Source organism: Gossypium hirsutum, chromosome D12 (assembly GCF_007990345.1).
Source record: "Gossypium hirsutum isolate 1008001.06 chromosome D12, Gossypium_hirsutum_v2.1, whole genome shotgun sequence".
Lineage (NCBI taxonomy): Eukaryota > Viridiplantae > Streptophyta > Magnoliopsida > Malvales > Malvaceae > Gossypium > Gossypium hirsutum.
The window spans coordinates 41,925,159-41,926,741 of record NC_053448.1 but is presented as its reverse complement, the minus strand read 5'-3'; the positions used below and the strand labels follow the sequence as shown (position 1 = coordinate 41,926,741).

The following is a 1,583-nucleotide window of genomic DNA, read 5'->3' as shown; positions in this document are numbered from 1 at the left end:
TTTCAATTGGACTGTTTTTAGACTACTTGGAGATTGTTATTTGTTTTGGAATTTATTCTTCGCTTTGAACTGCTTTATCATATTTTTTAATATTTTATTTCAAACTCCAATGCAATGAATTTCAAAATCAAATTGCGGTTTTCAAAACTTTGTTTAATTTAAGATTTTTGTTGCAAAATTAAGTAACCTTATAAGTTTTTTCTGTAATTAAAATGAATTATCCAAATAAGGTGTTTTTCCCTAAAATATGGAAATATCATAACCAAGTTTTGTTTTATGTTACGTTTTGAAATTTTAAAATTTTGGTTTTGAAACGAACATATGTAAATACGCAGGATTTGGCCATAATACCTGGGCCGGGTTTGAGATGTTACAATACATCACTCACTTAATATTTCTTATTTAAATGATATATTTATATATTAATTTATAAATCAATTTAAGATCCGAAATGCATCCTAAACCAATATCATAATTTTAATGTTATAAATAGAATATAATTATAAGTGTATTAAAATTTGAAGATAAGATTTTTACACAGAGACATGGATGACCAATTGTTCTTAATTATTAGAGTGACATTATATAAATATATACATAGAGAGAGAGATAGACATATAGTATGATCATCCTTTTTGGGCTATGGTCATGAACACACGAGAGATGTCAGTTAGCAGAAAGAATATGTTGTTTTCCTTTGTCAACGGTGACACGAACCCTTTCTTCTTCTTGAACTGGTCTTCACAATTCATTGGTGCTTCAATGGAAGCAACTATGTCTACACCAGCAGTTGCATAATTTTTAGCCTTAAAAGCCTCCCCAGCACCTTGTAAACAAGTCCCTGCAAGAGAGTAAAGCCAAGAGCAATTTTTCAAGCCGTCCCTTTCAAAAGATTCAAGGCTTTTGTTTTCCAAAAGCTTGGATATTATCGAGCCAATGCTCGTCGCATTAGTTATGGCAGCCTCAATGGATACTTCAACCAAATCTGAAACAGTGGTAGCTGATTTGGCTTTGGGATTCCCTTCAAAGTTTGATACACAAAAGTCCAACTTTATAGTTTGGGGATCAAGCTTTGCAGCTTTGTTGCAAGATTCTTGAATAAGATTGGAGCTCACTGAGACAAGCAAAAGGTAGAAGAAAACAAGAGAAGAAATGTGAGAATTCTTCATATTTGGGTTTTTTTCTTTAGAGAATCCGTCAGAAAAAGAGAGCTTCAAATGAAAAATATATAAGGTTGTGTTGTTGTTGAGAATTATATAAATGGAAATTCTTTTATTAGGGAAATCTGAAACATTCTGATTCTTGGCAATTCATCTTTTAGGGCTATTTTGGTCAGCAATTTATTTGTATTTAAGATTGGGTCACCGTTTTCAGTAACGTCTATATAATTATAAACTTACCATAATTTCATTTCTTTTTACCTTAATTGTTGGCTGGGTTTAGTGTTAATGAAACTCATAGATGGCTGTAATATTAGTCAAATCTAATCGTATATATACACTAAAAATATGGTAACAAATAGTTCTAGCATAGTTAAATGTATAACAATTCTCACATTATTATATAATATGTATTTACATTAT

General features: G+C 30.4%; 1 protein-coding gene across 1 annotated transcript; it reads right to left on the bottom strand.

Annotated features, from left to right (window-relative positions):
- Positions 1–553: 553 nt before the first annotated feature.
- On the bottom strand, positions 554–1,177 carry LOC107947530 (putative invertase inhibitor). The gene has a single exon (XM_016882153.2). The coding sequence runs from the start codon at positions 1,167–1,169 to the stop codon at positions 627–629; it is 543 nt and encodes a 180-aa protein (XP_016737642.1). The 5' UTR covers positions 1,170–1,177; the 3' UTR covers positions 554–626.
- Between the last annotated feature and the right edge of the window lie 406 nt (positions 1,178–1,583).

Coding starts and splice junctions, on each gene's coding strand:
- LOC107947530 (XM_016882153.2), bottom strand. CDS start 1,169: ATGAAGAATTCTCACATTTCTTCTCTTGTTTTCTTCTACCTTTTGCTT.